At 40.7% G+C, this 17,100-nt stretch overlaps 4 protein-coding genes across 5 annotated transcripts in view; 2 read left to right on the forward strand and 2 right to left on the reverse strand.

The window, feature by feature from the left end:
* Positions 1–17,100, forward strand: part of LOC145452592 (uncharacterized) — a 230,416-nt gene that overhangs the window by 54,622 nt on the left and 158,694 nt on the right. The gene's annotated exons all lie outside the window — the stretch shown is intronic.
* The window catches only part of LOC145452596 (uncharacterized), a 144,361-nt gene that overhangs the window by 45,474 nt on the left and 81,787 nt on the right, over positions 1–17,100 (reverse strand). The gene's annotated exons all lie outside the window — the stretch shown is intronic.
* LOC145452594 (reticulophagy regulator 3-like) overlaps positions 1–17,100 on the reverse strand; it is a 141,082-nt gene that overhangs the window by 42,195 nt on the left and 81,787 nt on the right. The gene's annotated exons all lie outside the window — the stretch shown is intronic.
* The window catches only part of LOC145451884 (voltage-gated delayed rectifier potassium channel KCNH5-like), a 34,796-nt gene continuing 25,521 nt past the window's right edge, over positions 7,826–17,100 (forward strand). Inside the window, exons 1-3 of the mRNA XM_080330104.1 lie at positions 7,826–8,782; positions 14,537–14,672; positions 16,972–17,075. Of these exons, the coding sequence (XP_080186230.1) occupies positions 8,695–8,782; positions 14,537–14,672; positions 16,972–17,075 (328 nt within the window). The 5' untranslated portion in view covers positions 7,826–8,694. The remainder of the gene's footprint in view (positions 8,783–14,536; positions 14,673–16,971; positions 17,076–17,100) is intronic.

A 17,100-nucleotide genomic window follows, 5' to 3' on the forward strand; every position in this document is an offset into this window, starting at 1 on the left:
ATTGCCTTAACAAGAATTTAATTCGTATTGTCGGAATCAGTATGACACTAGCTTTCGTTTAAGACCAGTTTTATTAAATTTCATACCCCGGGTTGGTCCTCCGATTATTTTCTCAAGGTCTCACTTAGTGGCTGGCAAACCCGGTTCAAGTCGTCTTGCGTCGGGTCAAAGTCGCATGTTGTGAACAAGTGTGTCAAGTCGCAGTTGAAATACAGTAAATTTCAATCAAAGATGTTTTAATGAAGTGAAAATTGTAATATATGAAAAAGGTTCACAGTGCAGAACCAATCAAGGTTCGTTTGTAAACGTGAACCTCTAAATTTCCGAGGTTCACAGTTCACACACAGAACGTGAACCTCACGTTCACACCACCCCTACTACAGAGACTACTGAAGAAGGTCACTTCGTCATAAATTACACGTTAAAATCAGCTTTTCCGTTTTGCCTCGGAGGTGGACTAAAAATAAGTAGATTTAAGGTATCTACGCGGAAAGTCGAATTTTTTTAAAGTCAACGTATCGGGCAATCAGCATTACATGTATAAATTTCCCATATTTATTTGTCCTATTGAAAAAAGTGCCCTCTTTTTCGGATCTTAAAATATGGTAACCCTACCTAACGCAAAAAAAAAACTGCTTGAATTTTCCAAATAACTACTGCTTTCAAAAATTCTGACAGCGTAAATCAGATCTAATCCGGATTCGCGCTAAATTTCGACAAGTGGGTACAAGAATGTAGCCTAAAATCAATCTGACTAAATACACACAAGTTATGCATAAGTACATCATCAAACGGGTCATTTCATCGCTATATCGGTTATACACCCGGTCGACTAACAAACGCTCTTCCCGTAGCGAATATGGCACGGGATTACCTAATTCACAAATGCAAGACTTATAGGCTAACTATTTATTTCTGTCGGCGAAGGCTACTACACCTTCCTTAGCCGAGCGAATCGTGACGATTGTTCGATCAATAGCAAATGGTATTTACATATTTGGCTACTACGATTTGTTCATGTTCCATTGTTCATACTTCGTCACCCAACGTGATCACTGATCAGATTTACCGGCACAGCGGCTGGTAGTGGTGTGTTCTAGGGTTACCACATTTTGGGAATCTAAAAAGAGGACAAAATTCAAAATTTTCAGACTTACAATACCGGAGTAAAATCCGAAGAAATTGGTAAATTTATTCCGAGTTTGTAGTTGGTTGACTAAAAGAAAGGTCAACTTTACGGCTCGACTCCAGAAATACCCGCCGGAACGTTGCTTGAGTTCTGATTTCCTATATCTCAGTCGACTTTTCACCTACACTTAACTAAAATTTTCAAAAAAGAGGACAAATTCTCAAAAAAGACGACATTTGTGCGTCTTCCGAGGACACTTTCAAAAAAGTCAGAAAAGAGGACAATTTCTCTCAGGACGTGCGGTAACCCTAGGTGTCTTCGAAAATTTAGCGCACATAGTTATATTACTCGAAATGGTAAAAGCCATGATCAGGATCATGCATGCGATTCTTGCCGGTTAGCTTCGGGCGTTCTATTGTTATTAATTACGGTGTTGAAGAATGCTGTTATTTCGTGACCTCTGGTAAATTTCACAGCTGTTGTAAACTCAAATGATATTGGTAAAACAAAAATTCCTTTCCATCTCGACGTCTGGATATCAAAGGTTTCAAACAACGTGCAGTGTTTATTGGCAGCCAATGTTGTATCGCAGCAGATCTCTTGGTGATTGGTGTGTTCTGGGCGGAATTTACAGCTGGCGCCGGAATGCTGGTGTCCCGCTCCAGCTGGTTTCACGCCCCAAGACTACAGCGTCCTCACGCGACCGTTCTCTCATAGACCCTAATTGTGAAGAAAGAGCTAGACGGTCAATAATGTCGTTACTCGCATATTGCATATTCGTGCTCCTTAACTGATTTACCGGTAAGTATGATGGAAGCGGCGTTTTCAAAGATTTGAGGGCATGCCCAATAATTACGTGCACTTAATTATACATCTTGGGCTATGTGTTCATGCCACATGGTAAGACTATTCATGAGTTTCTCGAGGAAGAGCGTCCGACGATCCAATTGTGATTAATTGCTTTGTTGAAGCAAGCTCTTATTTCATGACCCGGGAGAAAGATCACTCATACGTACCACAACCTATTAATAGACAAACTTCTCAAAACAGTTTGGGAAACACTGGTGAAGGGTGTAGGCTAAAACTCTATATGCTATGGTATCCCTTTTTGGCACCGAAAAGCTGTTGGCTTTTAGCCCCTCAAGGCCGTAACCGCAGGCAGTACAGTTACTTTATCCTTACTTTTATCCAATCGAAGTTACATTATGGCATCCTCTGTTGGGGGGCTGCCAGTAAAACTGCACTCAAGCCACTGCAGAAACTACAGCATAAAGTAGGGGAGATGTGGTACCGATGGATCACTGGGATCGAAAATACTTTGAAAATTCTCTATGATAATTACATGATTACACTCCGTGAACTTGTCTACAATTGCATGCTGGCAAAATCTTTCCTCACATACAACAAAATTCGACGTGCGCCAGGTATGGGGTCTCTCACAGATGATTTTTGTTTCGGGGGGTGTAAACTAAATTTAGATCGACATATACATTTTTATTTGTAACCTTCAACACGAACAAACCAGCAATCATTTTTATTGTGAAGTGTAGGGCTTGTATCAGGCTATATAATGGCACCTATTATTTTTTCCGTACTTTCCTTGAGTAGACTTTTTTCGATTCATGTATAAAATTCGTAGGGTGGGGACCGATGATACAATAGCCAAATCAAGCAAAATAATCAAGCATACTAATTATGAAATAAATGAAACATGCCTACGTACATGTTTCTTGCTGTACGTTTATTATGGCTTCCATGTGCCATCAACCAGAGATGAGATAAAAGATGAAGCGGTAAAGCACGAGTGATGCGGTCATGCACAGTTGGGTAAGGCATGACGTCATACCTTGCTACTTACAGGGAAGCATCATCATAATACATACAATAACCCACGTAACATCCCCTTCTCAAAACATCACAAAATAATAGAAAACGAAGCGAACCGAATTAGGATATAAATTACAGCAACGAATCAAGTTGTAACATAGTCTTGCAAGTATGCTGGTCGAATTACTGTACGGCTTGGCCTGCTGCTACTGGAACAAGATAACGACCCATTAGTGTCGCTGTTCACTACTGCTGGTCTGGCAATCGAAATGTCGTCAAAGTCAAATGCAACATGCGGACGAGTTACAGTAGTTCGAATAAGCTTTCTGTTGCGTCGGTAGATCGTTCCATCTGTCGCCTTAACAATGTACGATCGATCATTCAGTTGCTTAATCACCACCGCTTCGAGCCACAAGCCATTTTCTGTCCTTTTGAATCGAACCTGTTGACCAGGACTCAACATGGCGAGGTCTTTTGCACCACGATTGTAATACTTTGCCTGTTTTCTTTTCCGATCCATAAGCGATGGAATGACATCAGAAACAATTTTCGGCTCAAGCAGTTTAGTTGCTATTGGCAACAAGGTCTTGGTGCGTCTTCCAAATAGCCTCTGTGCTGGAGAGCCAGGAACAGTTTCGCCTGGAGTGTTCCTCCAATCCAATAACCCAAGTAACAGTACAGAAAATCTTTATGTAATAATTGCATGTGATGTTTTATCGCCATAACGAGGTATTTGGAAGTCACACTGTCGATTTTCGGGCAATATGTATGTACCCTCAAATTTATAAGTCCGAGCCTAAATCGAAACGTGATTTTATGACAACATTTGAGTTAATATTTATTCTATTTTTGGACAGTTGCGACCAAACATTCTTCTTTGGCTTGCTGTAGCTTAGATTATAATACTGAGCAAGAAAAGTAGTCACATTTGAGTTTTTTAGGGTATCTGTGTCATAGGTCCCGGGGTCGTGTGCCATTGAACCCACCGGGTGGGGACCGATGACACGTTCGAGCAACAAATTTTGAACGTCCCTAAATATTTTTTGAAAAGACGGATATTCATGTAGATGTGAGCGATAGGTAGAGCTTGTATTAAAGTAATGAGCCAGCTAAAGATCTGCTGTTTTCGGCTGAACATTTCGGGGCCAGCGATCATTTTCCAATTTTTGATCCATCGGTACCACATCTCCCCTACTCCGAATCATAGCTAGGGCCCCAAAGGGGCCTGGCTGCCCATCCAATAAGTCGCTGCTGAAGAGATTCGGCGTCCTAAACATAGAAGATATGCGGAAACTAGAAATCGCCAAGTTTATGTATCAGTTTCACTGCGGTCGTTGCCCCGAATATTTCAATGACTTCTTTACCTCTGAATCAAAAGCGCACAAGTACAACACACGCGCGTCCACGTCGTCCAAATATCATATGATCGACCGAAAAGATCATCGCTCTATCAAATATGCCGGACCTGATGTGTGGAACAGTATCCCGCCGGCCATCCGGCAGTCGACGAGCATGTCCACATTCAAGTCGAAATACAAGCAATTACTACTAAATAAATACAGTCCATCGTCAAGATTGCCGGACCACGACTGACCTATCGATCTCGCTTCCCATGACATGCCGCCCTATTTCTTGTCGCTTCCTTTTTCTATATTATCTTCTTTACTTTCATTCAGTGTGCATGCCTCCTCTTTACATCGCCTAGGCCCTAGGCCAAGGTGGGTATCTGATTCCATAGACAACTCCTAATCGCTTCGACATCTTCCTTTCTTTTCATTGTATCGCATTTTTTGTGGTGTCTTGAACTGATAAAATTGCTAATAAACCAATGATGATGATGATGATGATGATGCATACCGAGATGAGCGACCAGCATGTATATCTTCATGATGCGATCTAACGCTGTAGCTAGTTGCAAGATTTACACGAACTGATTAGTAGGGCAAGTTTTTGCAACTTTTTTTACAGCTTCCGGCAGCTTCCTAAATACTCGGAAGATATGGAGAATGCTGTTTTAAGCTGTTTGAAGGAATCTTATAGTGCAACTTTTTGCAACTTTTGTCTATTTTTTTCATGCAACTTTTTGCAACATTTTGCAACTTTTTCGATTTTTCATGAAAGTATTTTCGATTTTGGTGAAATACACGGCCAAATTCGACTGAAATACCGTAAATCAGCACTGAAGTAACGCTCTTACGGGTATTTCGGGAGCTGAGCCGGAAAGTTGACGTCTTTCTTTAGTCAATCAATAGAGAATGCGGATGGAAAACTGTATTTCGGGAGTGAAACTGGGAAGTTGACCATTTTTTTAGTCAACCGAGCAAAAGGTTGTCTTTTAGTGCAACTTTTGTGAAAAAATAAATGAAACTTTTTACTGCAACTTTAGTCAAAAGTAAATGCAACTTTCCACGGATTTAACTGCAACAAAAACTTGCCCTACTGATTAGGATATTAATTTCGTTATCAAAGTCGAGTATCCATAAGTATGGTATGATATGGCATCACACATACGGCAAATTGTTGCGATGGACTAAAACTGCTAGAATTAGTCAAGCGTGAACCGTGAACTAACAATGGGAAAGCGGGAGTTTCCGTTCCATAGTCACATTAGATACTTTTATGAACACTTATGCTCAAAATACTCCTCCTTATGTTAATTTACGGGGAGGGGACATGACCCTTTTCGCTCCTCTGGCTACGCCTATATGTTTGAGGGTAGCTAAAACCACTGTAAGTACACGCTGTAGCTAGGGCTGCATTTAAAAAAAAATCAATTCAAAACCAACTTGTTTAAAACAAGGCTCTTGTTTAAAACATGTGTCTTTAAGCAGTGATGTCACGAATATTAAACTGTGACGTCATAGTGGATAGACATTGACAATTGAAAATATAGGGTAATTACCGCTACTTTAACGAAATATGCTTCCAGCCCCTGTCATATACGGACCAAAAATATCTTTAACCAGGTCTACATCGTCATGCAGCATTTTAAGGTCGGCGGTCATCGTCATCAGAACATTCAATCCGTACCAATGATCCATATCTACGTACTGTAGCTGTTAAACCGACTGTTTCGCGGGTTCCACCACATATCGTATACGTCGGCTATATCGGGTGGTAATCGTCCGTAGGCTCATGCAATATGCCTTTTCGGAAAGTATTTACACAATTATGGCATAATTGTACAACTTCATCATTTTTTTTAACAGGCCTGTCATGTCAATCGAATATGGAAGAGATTACTGCCTCGACAAGGGAGTGTGAGAATCTGGGAAACGGTTCTCGTCAGAATCGTTTGGAGCCTAGGTATAATCTCTGATGTGCTTGACTGTTATACCACGCATAGTCAAGCTGCTGTTGTATCTACCTCATTGAATTATGTTTGACGTTGGTAATTTGGTACAGTAGCGACGCCAATATAATTAATAAATACCGGTGCATTTGAGTAAAATAAGTCATTCAGGATCGAGGTGGTAGGCACTACGCAGTATAGTAAAAAATCAGATTAGCAGTACGCGATCGTTTCAGAAACAGTGGGCGAAAAGGAAGAAAGAAAAGGAAATCTATGTATCGTATACTCGACCTTACATTGATGACTCTGTTATCTCGAGCCTTCCGCCTAGCCTTACTTATCGGTATATCGAGTCTCACGCTGTTGTATTTTTGTTGTATACGTTATTGATTTGCACGTTGAAGAAATAAAGATTCTCTCTCTCATTGCAGAAAAGAAATGGAATTATAGCCATCTCAGGCCCGTTGATCAGTTTCGCTCCATCATGATACTAACCAAAAAGGGTAGCCTATAACTCGATTCATTGCATATCGCTATCCTATTTGAAGGGTGTTCCACAATTATTTTTTGATGTCTTGACCTTAGAGTACCATTGTGCGCTTAGAGCTGCTACGATATCTATTTATAATGATGTCGAGGTGGACGTACCGTATATCGACCGTGCTTGTACCGTACCTAGAATTGGTCAATGGTCATTCGATCCTCTGACGTGGCTTCAAACCCGTCGCAATGCTGGTGCACAAGTGTTTATCAATCCAATTCTCATGGGCAATCCATTGTCATAAGTAGCAAATATGTCTTTTCAAAAACATACAAATTTTCATGCCTTAAAGCACCCCGAACATCATTTTTCACTCAAAGTAAGTTTTCGACGTCACCGTTTGCAAATGATCCACGTGTAAAAAAGACAGCATGTACTGTACGTTTTTGTCTGCTTCAGTCATGGATCACATCCACGTCGCTATATGTAGTGGATTAAACACAGATGGATTTAATATTCACTTTGTTCCACAGCAAGCGAAAGAGGGGCGGGGATGCAATCAGCCTGTATCTTGCAGCAGTTATGGCTGAATTCCGCGAGTTGCGTCAGAGTTAGATCATTTGTAACAGTGGGTCTTAACTTGCGGGTACAACATGGTAGTGTGAAATTACACGCTATTCGGCATATTTGTGAAGAATATGCAACAACCAACAAGTTACACTTGCTTGCTGTACGTCCACAACGCGTTGTTTGGCAGATGCAAATCTCAAACCTTCAAGGGTAAATGAGAATGGAATCAAGCAAATATAGCAGGGGTGGGCAACATACGGCCGCGGGCCGGCGCGACGGGATTTTGAACGGCCCGCAGAAAGTTTTTGCCCTGAAAGTGAAATTCTACACTACAGTGATCAGCACATAGCCTGTTAGGTTCATACTCTAACGGGACAGTGAAATGAGCGACATTCGTAAGACTAAGTGTGAAGCGAACAATATACAATATGACAGAAAGCTTCGACTAGAGATGCATGCATATTGCATAATTACATACGTTACACCTCACGCTCGTAACGGATCCATGCCACCTGTCATTTTTATAGCATGCTGCTTGACAAAACCGCGCATGGGTTTCGAATTCGTCAGAACCACAGGTAAAATCGATCATTTTAATTCATAGCAGGCTTCAGTGATTCGTTCTCATATTCCAATAATCCTCTCAGGTTTTGAGAACGCACGACAGAGGGGTTTTGTTTTGTGTGCAGGTCTATAATGCACAGCATGCGGTATTCATCTTATTAGAATCCCTTCTATTATAATTGGGATGCAATGAAGGCAGAGCACGCCGTGAGTCCGGCTACAGCAAATTTCTGTTTGTATTGATAAGATAGATTTTAGTTATTCGTACAATTGAGAACAGTTATCAATGAAATTGTGTCATGATAATGAGCATAGAAACAAAAAAGATCTGGAGCTAAATGGGCATTTGGGCAATCTATTACACAATTGCAAATGGTGTATAACACTCAACAGTCAACAGCAACAACCACCACACGATATGGAATTTGGAGGGCGACTTAATATTATTGTTGAAGGAACCTTCATCTGTTCAGTTTAGTCGCTATAAACTGGATGCGCGAGTCGGTCGTCACTATAAGAAAAAAGCACTTAGCGCAGTCGCAAGGCTATTGAGCTTACAGGTCGTTCATTTATTATGCGTAACGGTACGTTCCACAAATCTTAGTGCAGTATTCATTTCCTGATGGACTTGTGATCCTAATCTAAAGCAATGTGTACCTCCGGAAAGCTTATTTTATCGTAATTTATGTTAGCTTACTCAACTGAAATGTGCAACTAATGGAATACGTACAAAGTGACGGCGCATCTCCGAGTCTGCTGGTTTATTTCAAGTTCTATTTCACGCGTTCGTGTCACCGAACGGAGCTGTGTTTGTAGGCAAGTCGAGACGCCATGCCGGTAGGGGCAAAGCGGGGATTGGTTGCACCGCAGAACACATTTTTAGAGAATGTGATCCGAAAGATCAACACCTCCGAAGCAAGTAAGGTTATTGTGAGAATATGCGGAAAAGTTTTTCATGGTGGTGACAATTACTGATTATGGTCTCTAGCCGTGCGTCGCGTAGTCATGTGCCGGTCAATTTAGATTGCCATTTCCTCTCAAGAACGACTCGTTGCTGGAATTGTTGAGCTATAGTAGAACATAACAAGTCAAATATTAAGTCTCTTATTTTATGCACATATTGTATAGTGTCGAATTGATTGTTTTATCCCTATGACATAGCATGCAAGCCAATCACCAAACCAGTAATATCAAGACATGTCCCGACACGGATAGCGGGTTGCTTATTTCGATTCTGAATATTGTAACCTAAAATGTCGACAAGCTTTAGCATACCGGTATTAAACCTGATTTTGTCGTAATTGTCTCGCCCGTAAGCTGTTGTTTCGCAGCAGAGAACTCGCCCCCAGATTCGACAACTTTAGTTTAGAGCCTGCTATATGATTAGTTGAATACTCATTCTTTCACTAAACGAAAAACTGAACGCATTGGTGGCATTTTCAGCTTCACAGCGCCTTAATGCGTAACATTCTCAGCTTTGTTCAACAGATAGGCCGTACAACGCATGGCGCTTCCAAATAAAATAATAATACTAAGTATGGCACTGTGACGAAGTGTGTTCTAGAAGGGTAAACTATAGGACCTGCAATCTGCATGTCCTAGGCAGACTTGGACAACTAGAAAATTTTAAGGTTTTCTAAATTCGATTAGAATTAGATTACCGGCATTTCGCTCTAATTTAGTGAAATTAGACAACTAGAATTATCTAGTTATCCAAGCATATACTTGGACAACTAGAAAAATTTCAGCTTTTCCAAATTAGATTAGAATTAGATTACTGGCATTTCTCTCTAATTTAGTGAAATTAGACAACTAGAATTATCTAGTTGTCCAAGTCTGGTCCTAGGACCTAGATGTAAGGCTGTAAAGGGCAATTTGGCAATTTGTAACGCCTTTGAACCTCTCGTTCGCGTGCAGTCGCATCGTGTATACCAGTGGTTCTCAACCGCCGGTCCGCGGACCGGTGCCGGTCCGCGACGACATTCCTGCCGGTCCGCGAGGTATATTACAATTTTATACTTTAATTTCAAGATGCATTGTTGAAGGCTTGTCCTTTGATAAAATAAATATAACATCTAATTTTAAACTATATTTATTTTATCAGATTCAAAATTTCGTGAGGTAACATTAGGGCTTGAAACATGTTCGATTTGACTTAAAGTTCAAGACGTTTCATTTGACGACATGCGAGCGACAAATACAGAGCAGATACGAGCTCACTCATCGATAAACAGCGCAGTTTGATCACTGGTTTTCGATTCGTTTATTTTGTGCAGGACCGTAACTGGGGCACCCCAAACCGCCCTATTGGAGCGGGGCCGAGCTTGAAAAGGACCCAAAATTATTTCGAAAATGAACATAAATCATAGTGTTTTATTTGAAACTTTTTCCAACATTTTTCAATTTCTATTGGGGCTTTGCACGATTTGGTGTCCCTAAATGTCTTGCTTATTAGGTGCCCTTCTCCGAGAAATACGCATGATTTATATGCCTTTCGGCGTCAGCCATTACCACACCACGACGTATCCACACATATTTAAGTTTAGGTTAACATATGGGACTCCGAAATTGGGGCCAAAAATTTGGCCGCGAGAAAACCGCTACAGTCGTGAATGATCGAAAATTTTTGCTATTGTCGCGATAAGCTACGTAAACTCTCTACTTACGCTGAGTAGAGTGGATGTGATCACAAGTACAGGTGAAAACATTCATCCAAGTATAGGGTCTTGGGACGAAGCCCCCGGAATTAGTTTGGCTTATCGCCATGTGGGGGCCCCAAGACCAACGTTTTTGGGGGTGGGCTGACGAAGTGCTTTTTCGGCCCGGATTTGCGGATAGCCGGTATAGCTGCTGTAATGTGTTTTCTTGTAGCACGCATGGTATTCGTAGTTGCCAGAGTAGCCTGCGTCTGGTGGCAGTGGGCAATCAACAAGGTAGCACGACAAGGTGCTTGGTTCGACTCCGATACGCTTCTTCTCTTGATATAGTCAAAGAGAAGAATATTATTTGAGTTGGCGTGGCCGTTTAAACCCACGGCCTTCGGCGCGAAAGACTGTAAACGACTCTCGGCGGTAGCACGTTTATCTGGACAAGGCAATTTTACCTCGACTCAGCATACTCATGCACTATACCATAAAATCGCATGGATTCCATCTTGAATATAATTAAATACGATGAAAACCCTCTAAATGTCACTCGCTAGCATCACATAATTGCAAAAAACGGTTGCATGCTTTACATTTTGGCTTCATTTCAATATTGACAGTTCACCGGTCCGTCAGACATTTTTTGAAATTTTGCCGGTCCGCGAGGCAAAAAAGGTTGAGAACCACTGGTGTATACCCCTAATTACCGTAACGATTCTACACAGAGAGTGTGATAGTATCCCTTTGCCGTAATATGGACATTGTATTTTTCATCGTCATCAATTTTGAGCCTCACAAAACCCACGTCACCAATACGCTTGCCTGTTATTTTTACACATATGTGCGTAATGCATACACTACAGACACTGACATAGAGAAGACTTAGCAACGCAGTGTGATTTCGCGCAGTCCGTTCTCGTGCTTAATGCAAACGTTTTATGCTCAAGTTTTAAGCTCACGTTTATTACATGAATTCGGACTATTCATGGTTTGCATCATCGTTACAGCTTCGTCGTCATATATTGAGCGTGAAGATTCTATTACTCGATTCCTGACCTTATATCGCTATAGCATAGGCCTATCATTATGATATCTGGTATATACAGTAATATACTTTCCATATAGGTTACTCTGTATATATATTCTGGCCCGCATATAAATAATTAAATAGTCGGTGGCGCGAACCTTTGAAAGGTTCTGGCTCGTGGTGCGAATACGAACTTTTATGAGCACGAAACTATAGCGTTAGGGGGCTTGACATTGCTAATTCCAAAGACTCTGAAATTGTATACAGCCCTTGAGGGACTTCGTTGTTACCTAAAATCGCAGGATCACTGTCGCTCGAAAATAGTGCAGTCATTTATCAGACTGCGCTTGCTTAAATTCGCAAGATGTCACGCATCATGATATGACTTAAACGAAATGTCTTATCACAGGGTTTTATGGCAACTCACTGGTAAAAGTCTAATAAGATACGAGCTCACTCTGTGAGTGAGTAGCCAGTACGTTTTTAAGAAAAAAATTCATTTTTGAAGAGCCCTAGTGCGCAAATGCGCAGTGCTGACACGGTCTCTGCGCACAGAAAATCTAAGTTGCGCACAAAAAGTCCGAAGTGATGACCTTATTTTTAGTCGTTACGCACTGTTCTCCAAGGTTCTGCGCAGTGAGTTGGTGAGTGTGCGCAGACTTGTCAAAAGTTAGAGGGAACATTGCTTACGGGCTTCGCATTCACACCGACTATTGTTGGGCTGCTCAAAGAATCTTATCAGTCCTGGAACTATTTTTACTGGTTACGCAAATACATTATTTCCGGTTGTATCAGACATAGACAACCCTGTCATTGCCCATCAATTTCCGGCAAACACTTATAGCATGTAGCGGAGACGGAAGCATGTTATTTTATTGCTCACGACCAGGGTAGGGTCTTATGTCAAGGATAGCTCTCAAAAGTCAGTGTAATCTACGCATGGGGTGATCAGTAACGAAGTAGTTTACTTGTATTCTTTCGAAGTAATCAAGCAGGGTTTCCTTATACGCACTTTACTCGAGTATAGTTATGTTTTTAAACTACTTCCAGTTGTAGTTGGACAGTTTCTAGGAAAAACTACTTGCATTTTATGCCTTGTATTTTGAAAAGTAGTTTTGGAATATTTCAGCATCACTCTTCAGTGTGAAATCATCACAAGAACCGGGTATATCACGGTTGGTTATTTTGCGTTCGCCGTAAATAAATGTATCGTAATATCGAAAGTATCCACTTGTAATTGAGTAGTAATTCACAGCGTTACTTCTACATCTACTGGAGTAGCGACATTGACTATTTTGACCATCTATGAATCTATGACACCGCGAGGCTCCCCTTAGTTTTGCGCAGACTTTTCTTCACTTTTGCCATCGTGACGCAGTGAATAATAGCAAGTTGAAAGCTAAGAAATTATGATCGTATGTAGGGTTGCATTTAAAACAAACGGTGTCTTAAAACACTTTGTTTAAAACCTATTTTAAACAGAGTTTTTAAACAAATGCCTTTTTGAAAAAACAGAGTTTTTTTTTCCAAACGTGTCTAATTATGCCATAATTGAGTAAATACGTCCAACAACATGGAGTATGAGCCTAACGGACGATTTACACCCAAAATAGTCGATGTATACGATGTGGGGTGGCTGGAACCCCCGAAATTGTCGTCGGTTCAACAGATTTTGCACGTAGATATATATAATTGATATGAAAAGGGTGTTCTGATGATGGTGACCGCCGACCGTATAACTCCAGCATGACGATGCAGTCCCGGTAAAAGATATTTTTGGTCTGTCTATGACATTGATGGGAAGCCCTTTTTGTCGGAGGAGCCATATTTACCCTATATTTCCAATTGTCAATCCACTATGACGTCACAATTAAATTTTCGTGAAGTCGTGGCCAAAAACAAACAAACAAACAATAAAACATGTCTTAAACAAGGGCCTTGTTTTAAACGTGTTTGTTTAAAATTGATTTTTGTTTTAAATGCAACCCGAATCGGATGGTGTTGAGATTAACGGAATGAGATTCAGATGCTCGTAGCGTAGAACTTTTTTCAGGCCACTGAATTATCAAGGTTCACATACAGTAGAGGTGGTCAAAGTATAGTCAGCGTTGCTACTCAGGTAAAGTTGGAAATACCAACGTGAATTTCTACGGAATTGCAACTAGAAGTCGCGATTTTATAGGCATGTCAAAAGTACTTCAAGTATAGAAGTAGACAATGGTAATCTGAGAAGTACGTTAGTTACAACTCGTAGATTTGATGATGATGGGGCGCCTACTTTTCAGCGGTTACTGGGAATTAATCACTGTCGAAATAGCAAGGTCTTTCTTCGCGATTAACGCAAAATGACTAATGCGGCTTAAAATAAGTGTCATTTATGAAAAGATATTCAGTTATCGGGATAAAAGAGCTATTCCGCCAAGTTGTCATGACGATTACACTCATAAAAGTGATGAACGAATATCTCAAACCTTATTTTCAACTTACAAAATCCAAAGCGTAAAAAAGCAGGTAGTTTTAGTTACAAATGATAAGGTAGAAGTGCAGGTAATCTAAACACGTAACCCCTTGACTACTTATGGTAAACAAAGTAAACAAAATTTACTTGAGTACTTGGGAATTGTAGAAGTACTTTATTGCTGACCACTGACCACTTCTGCATTCCAAACACGATGGTGAACGGAACGGTAGCATTATCCATACAAATATACGGATTGATACTGAGAATGCTAATTCCCGACACCATGAAAAGTTACCTCTCAATTTTGGAAGAAGTTATGAAGTCTCATACTAAAAGAGTTTTGATAAGCAGCTGTAGGAGTTGCGCTGTTAAAAAAATTATGACATGTAGCTGCAGTATAATGATAGACCAGCAGCCGCCGTCCGTTACATTTGTAAATTAGTGCACCAAGGTATTTCACGGGGATTAACCTCTCCGCGTCATGCCACCTATTGATCTTACACGATGATACAATATAAGATCGGTTTTATTGTTTCGCAGACAGCAACTTCTTGATTGCTAACGCTCAATTATGTGACTGGCCGATAGTGTACGCGAATGAGGGCTTCTGCGACATGACGGGATACACGCGACCAGAAATCATGAACCGATCCTGCGTCTGCGATTTCATGCATAGGTATACAACATTATCCATTATTCATTTTACGACTCCTTTTTCCACGACCTTAACCAGCATCTCCGCTGATTGTATTGCGTGTATAGGATACCATGACGTTATAGCAGCGCATTGTGACGGAGATATGGCGACTCGCTTTTAGTTCCGTGCATGTCCTTCTGTACTAGGGTTACCATATTTCTGTGACCCAAATCCCGGGCACTCTTTAGCGCCCACTAGTGGATTTCAAAATGAATTATGACCACATTTTCTGTCAATATGACGTCACACTAGCAAAGCTTTGCTTATAGCCCTGAAATGGCCCGGTTCGGGAGCATGCGACTGTGTGGTGTGTAACCGGGACCGAAGCCACATTTTTTCAGACCCTATCCCGCAAAAATAAACAAAGATTTTGGGCCCACCATAGGGTAATCTATGCAACTTCTGGGGGACTTGCTGTATGCATCTAGTTTCTATATGCATCTGGTCGTTAAATTTTTTGAATGAATTCTGTCAATAATATTGGTTCTTCGATATTAATACATAGTTTGATACTCTCTCCGCCCACATGATCAGAGTTAGCAGTAGGGCTGGTGGAGGATGATGACTTCCAAAATACAGGTAGCGTAATTGTATTATCGTTAAGTCATATTCATGTCACACCGAAAAGATTGTTTATCAGCCTTATGCCGGTGCGCACCACGGAGCTTTATAAACGCCCCAGATCCAGTGATTCCCAACCTATTATGGTCGTGACTTCCATCTCCAATTTGAAAATTTTCCGTGGCCCAGATCATAACTTGACGAGCTGATTACTAAACGAAATCAGCACCTTTGCCCAAACTTACTCACGGGTTATTTTGGAAGCTGATTACGCTCAACATCTTCGCGAACGCCAGAATAAAGGCAAACGACCCCAACGTTTGCAACCACTATCTTTGAATAAATCACTTTAACGGCCTTAACCGTGTCTAGGAATATACCGTTCTTCTATAATTGCGATTACAATTCGGCTTACTTCAGTAAAGGAAGGTTATTTATATGTTATTGCAGTTTTTCCGAGGATGGTATTCCCCATATTAAAATCAATAAATGTGATAGTAAATCGCGCGCAGCGCGAAGATAAACGTCATGTAGCATAATTATCCCCAAAATAAATGTTATTATGTTGATTTAGGAAAAAAATATAAGCCTACGTCAAGCCTTCCAAATTCCGGCATTTAGGCATATTTTAGAAATTCCACCCAGACGCAAGTTTGAACAGTGAAATTCCGGACATGTCCGGGAAATTCCGGACGTATGGCAACCGTATTCTGTACTAAATTACGAATAACGGTATTACTTTATTATTACTTCACTGCACTAGGGTGACCACTGACCATATATTGGAATCGGGAAAGGAGGACACTTTTTCAAAATTTTCAAACTTGGAATACCGGAGGAAAATCTTCTAAATTCGTAGATTTTTCCCACTTCGTGGTCGGTTGACTAAAAAAAGCTCAACTTTCTCGCTCAGCTCCCGGAATACTAGTACAGTGCTGTTTTAATGTATCTCAGTCGAATTTTGCCCTATGTTTAACCAAAATTCTCGGAAAAGAGGACAAAATCTCAAAAAGGAGGACATTTAGGCGTCCTCGGAGGACATTTTCAAAAACTTGAAAAAGGAGGACATATGCTAACCCTAATTACACAAAAATATGTCAGGTCGACAGAAATCAAGGTTGATAAAAATGAAGTATGCCATAGTAGGTCTATAGCCGAATACTGGCATATCGTCGGCTAGATCTACTTATTAGTAGTTATCGAATTGACCATGACATTGCAGATGAGCTTCGAATCATTTGCATTGAAAACACACTACAGCAGTGTATGTGATTACCAATGATGAATTCGATATAGGCCTACCTACAGAGGCTAGATATAGGCATTATATATACATCAAATCGATGTATAGCGTGGAAAGCCTGTTACAGCCCGTCTTATAGAAGGACCATATAGTTGACCGATAAATTAAACGCATATAACACTACTGCCTCAAGGTTAATCTTTACGATTGTGAACGCAATTATAGGCTGCATAGATATGAACGGAGGATTTGATTGATTCGAAATTCTGGATCGCCTTTAACCTGCTCTTAACAAATAATCACATAGACTCATAAAGCAGGCTACAAAAATAGATTGCGGTGATATCTGGATGCCTTTTCACATAGTCTTCTGTTCAGATCCCAAACGCGCAAGGCCAGTATAGTACGAATATATATCATACATCGACATTATATCTCTCGAGAGAACTAAACAGATGATAACTTTCCATTCAGAGATCGCACGAAAGAGGAAACCGTCGAAAAACTGAAGGATACTCTGGAGTCGAAGAGCACCGGGAAATTCGAACTTCAAATGTATTGCAATTCAAAGAGTTCGGGTGCGGCCTTAGTTTTTGTGAATAC

Source organism: Botryllus schlosseri, chromosome 12 (assembly GCF_051294905.1).
Source record: "Botryllus schlosseri isolate E-star chromosome 12, Bs_hap1, whole genome shotgun sequence".
In the NCBI taxonomy this organism is placed as follows: Eukaryota; Metazoa; Chordata; class Ascidiacea; order Stolidobranchia; family Styelidae; genus Botryllus; species Botryllus schlosseri.